The sequence below is a fragment of the Triticum urartu genome, chromosome 3A (assembly GCF_056163025.1).
Source record: "Triticum urartu cultivar PI428250 chromosome 3A, HENAU_Tu73, whole genome shotgun sequence".
NCBI classification, from domain to species: domain Eukaryota; kingdom Viridiplantae; phylum Streptophyta; class Magnoliopsida; order Poales; family Poaceae; genus Triticum; species Triticum urartu.
Window position 1 is genome coordinate 734,292,579 of NC_141875.1, and position 3,792 is coordinate 734,296,370.

Genomic DNA, 3,792 nt, shown 5'->3' on the forward strand with positions numbered 1-3,792 from the left:
CTTTAAGCAATTTAATGTAGTGACTTCAGTGATGGAATTTAGGTTTTTTGTAACTTTAATCCTCTGCGAACATGATAGACTGTAAGTTGGGTGCATTGATCTGTCACCATTGATTGGTGATGTACATTTTGCTAGGTGAGCATTGTTGCTTTGAATTGCTCTGTTTAAGCGGTGCATTGTGTAAAACTATAGTGTGTACATAGTAACTTCAAATTGCAAAGTGTTTGTATTATCTGCCAAGTGCTTTATGTTCATTGGAGACTGATTTCTATCCCTGTATTAGTTGTAGAATTTTTTGACAATTGTTAAAATCATGCAATTTTTTGGCCTTGTAGTTAGACAACTGTGCCTTTGTCGAATGGGTTGAGAAAGAGTGGCCTGAAGCAATGAAGAAGGCATTTTACAAGGTCTGGGATCAATATGAAGAATAGAGAGGTGCTAGAATCCAGGAAGGACGACAGAGGACATAGAAGCCATGCTGAGCGGCTAGAGAAGAAGCAGTATGTCATCAGTAATATGAAGGTCATTCATGTTGTTCAAGAAGAAGTGATGAGGAACATGATAAAGGAGAAGAATGAGTTGAAGGAGGATAGGGATGGACTGAAGAATGAGATCCATGTGGTCAAGAGGTAGATCTATGACTTCAAGAAGTATAAGAGTCAGGTAGCTTTTGCCAGTGATGAAGCATATGGATGAGCTGAAGAAGGAAGTAGATCAGGAATGAGACATGACCTATTAGGCCGACCATATATAGAGATCCAAATAGTATTCCAGCAAGTCAAAAAGTAACAATTAGATAGCGTAAAGATTAGATGATAGTAATTGATAACCGAAATGTGCTATGTGTTAATGTGCATTGTAGTTCATTTAAAGGTATCCTACAAAAGAAGAGAGTAAAGACATACCGAGATTTTGGTTGCACAACATGGAAGATTTTCCTTTCCGAACATTCCTATGCAGTTCTGACATGATAATCTAATATGCTCCACCTGATGAGACTGAAGAGACAGGTCTGCTTACTAATAAAAACAGTACAAATAAGCGTTGAAAAAGTATTTCCGATTTCCTGCTGGACATAAACTTAAGTCTAAAATTAATAATTAATAGGAAAAAATAGAACAAAGAATACAGAACAATTCACCACACATCCAGCCATCACCCATCAGCCACCCTCCTTCGTGGAGAATGGAGTTGCGACGTGCACATCTGCACAAGTTTTCTCCCTGGTCATCAAGTGCGAGAGAGCACAGAGCAGCCATTCACCGCGCCCATGGTGAAAGACCTGGTCGTAGGCACGAGTGCGGAGGAGCACTTGATCAGGAGCAGGCGAGACCCAAACTTGGTGGCTCGAAGGAACAACAAGTGCTCGATCTGGTGCAAGAAGAGAAGGAGAAGAGCGTGGGGAGGAGAGAGAAGCCCGTCAGCCAGTTGCTGCGGCCGTCCTCTATGTGTCCTACCCAGCCGAGGAGGTGAGATGCATCATCTTCTTCTTTATTTTGGATCACGTTTCATCTGCTCTTGGCAGAGTTCAGCAGAGTGGTGAGGGTGACAAACTGCACGTGAGATCCATCTTCCTTCTTCATTTGATTTTGGGTTGAGAGTGCAAGCGATTTTGGCCTGGTGATAAGGAGTGGATCAACAATTGAAGGGGCTCACGAGAGGGGATTAAATTTGTGGAAACTGACGGAGAAGCTGAGAAGAAAGAGGCGACGCCATCTTCAATGCAGACTCCTGTTTGTGCGCTTGCACCATAATATAATAAACAAAAAATTAATAAACATGCAGTGCCTTTCCAACGCAGGAGTGCCTCCGTTATGTTTGCTGGTAAGGCAGTAACGGAAGCTGATGTGGCAGTGATGTGGTGGTAGTCGGGCCCATCCGTAAGCCGGTAATGTAATGTTGATGTGGCAGGCCTGCTGATGTGGATAAATTGCATATTAAGAGAAATAAGATAATGGGGATGAACTATTTAGGTATTATAGATTATAGATACAATATACAACTACGTCAACCCTTGTAACGGAGGAGGAGCACTTTGTGTTGCAGAGAGATACCAAAACAAGTTGAAGTTTCACTCCCTAGAGCCGCCCTCATAGTCCATGTTCACTTTCATGTTGTGAGGTTTACTTGCATTCTAGATGTACATAGTCCGCCCTTCTTCTTTCACGGCATCTTTAAGGTGGACCCACAAACCGCCCGCATCCATTCGGATCGCGCTGACCGGACCGAGCAAGCCATCCAATGCGGTTCTGTATCAATCCGCGGTGCGGTCTGGACATGATTTCTCCCCTAAATTGGAGAAAAAATGGTGGACGTTTGCCGGAGTCCAGACCGACCCATGCCCTCTTCTGACCGCCCTAGCCCACCAAAAACCCATCTCCCGCCCCTGCCGCTTTCCTTCCGATGCACGCCCGATTTACCGCGCCGCATTCATGCAGAACCAGAGCACGCGGAGGCCGGCATCAATGCCGTGATTTGACCCGAGGGAGGGCGGCCTGTCTGACGTGACCTCTCGGCGGACGCCGCTTCAATGCGGACGCAGGTTCCTGAGGAACCAACTCCGACCGCTACACCGTATTGAAGCCACAAGCAATCTCGCACATCAATGTAGTGATGATATCCTTTTGATGTGATCCTCTCTGAGGAGGACGGATGCACACCATCGTCCTTTTCGCAGCAGTGGTACACGTGGCAATTACCGAGGTCCAACCTTCTCAAGAACTGGCGGGTGAACCCCGGCACACCTTCCTTTTTACAATGGTCGTCAAGGCAGCATTGCTTGGAGTGGTAGATGTGGTTCTTCTCCACCGTGCCACGCCGAGTCGACACATGTACCACCCTGCAACACATTTCTCCTACAAATAAGGTGCAATCTCCCAAGCTCGTCACCTCTACCCACACAGAGCGATGCGGTGCTTTGTGGACAAGCTGGTACACCCTAACAAAATGTGTTTCCTTATCGTTGTTGTATGAATTGAACTCGACCGCCATCGCTAGCTTGCTGTGCAGCTCGAAGATGTGGCCGGCCCAGTAGTACTCGCCATGCTCCAGACACCGGATAGTCATGTCGATGTTGGCTAGCCAGTGGACGGAGGTGACCTTCAGAGCCCCATCCTTGTTCAGGCCGGTGTCGAACTTGAGCAGCCGCATGTAGCCGAGGTAACATTTGAGGCCATATAGCTCACCGTTGTAGACCAAGATGTCGTCGAGGTCGTCGTCGTCGTGCCCGTCTGGATAATCGGCTAATTCTCGAGCCATCCACCCAAGCTCCGGGCAGTCAATTCTACATAGGCCGACTGCGCAGTCGCCGATGATGGCGGCAGCGATGCATCCGCTCGAAGTGGGGTCGTCCGAGAAGATGATTTTCCTAAATTCTATGGATTCATCCGCTACGGAGAGGGGGAGCCGAACCTGGGCGCCGGAGAAATGGTTCACGATCAGGATCTCGCTTTCGACCTTGCTGGCAGCGATGATGCAGCCGCCGTGGTGGGATCCAAGGAGCTTCCAGTGGCTGCCCAGTGCGAACAACCGCGGCAGCGGCACGCGCAGCGCCCTGCCGTCCTCGGGGCTGTACGCCCGCGCCTCCCGGTCTCGGTCGCCGTTGCCCGTGAACGGGAGAAGTAGCGGCAGAGCCGGCAGCGGCGGGTGCCATGACGCGACGGCCCGCCAGGAAGCGCAGACGGCGGCGAAGCGCGCGCAGTCGTACGCCGTGAAACAGCTGATGTACACCGTGTCCAGGAGGTCGTCGGGGAGGTCGGACCACCCGCGCTGGATGCCGCCGTCTCTGGCCAT

At 49.3% G+C, this 3,792-nt stretch overlaps 1 protein-coding gene across 1 annotated transcript; it reads right to left on the reverse strand.

Annotated features, from left to right (window-relative positions):
• Positions 1-2,430: 2,430 nt before the first annotated feature.
• Positions 2,431-3,792, reverse strand: LOC147982423 (uncharacterized). Its single transcript, XM_087516294.1, has one exon. The coding sequence runs from the start codon at positions 3,790-3,792 to the stop codon at positions 2,431-2,433; it is 1,362 nt and encodes a 453-aa protein (XP_087372420.1).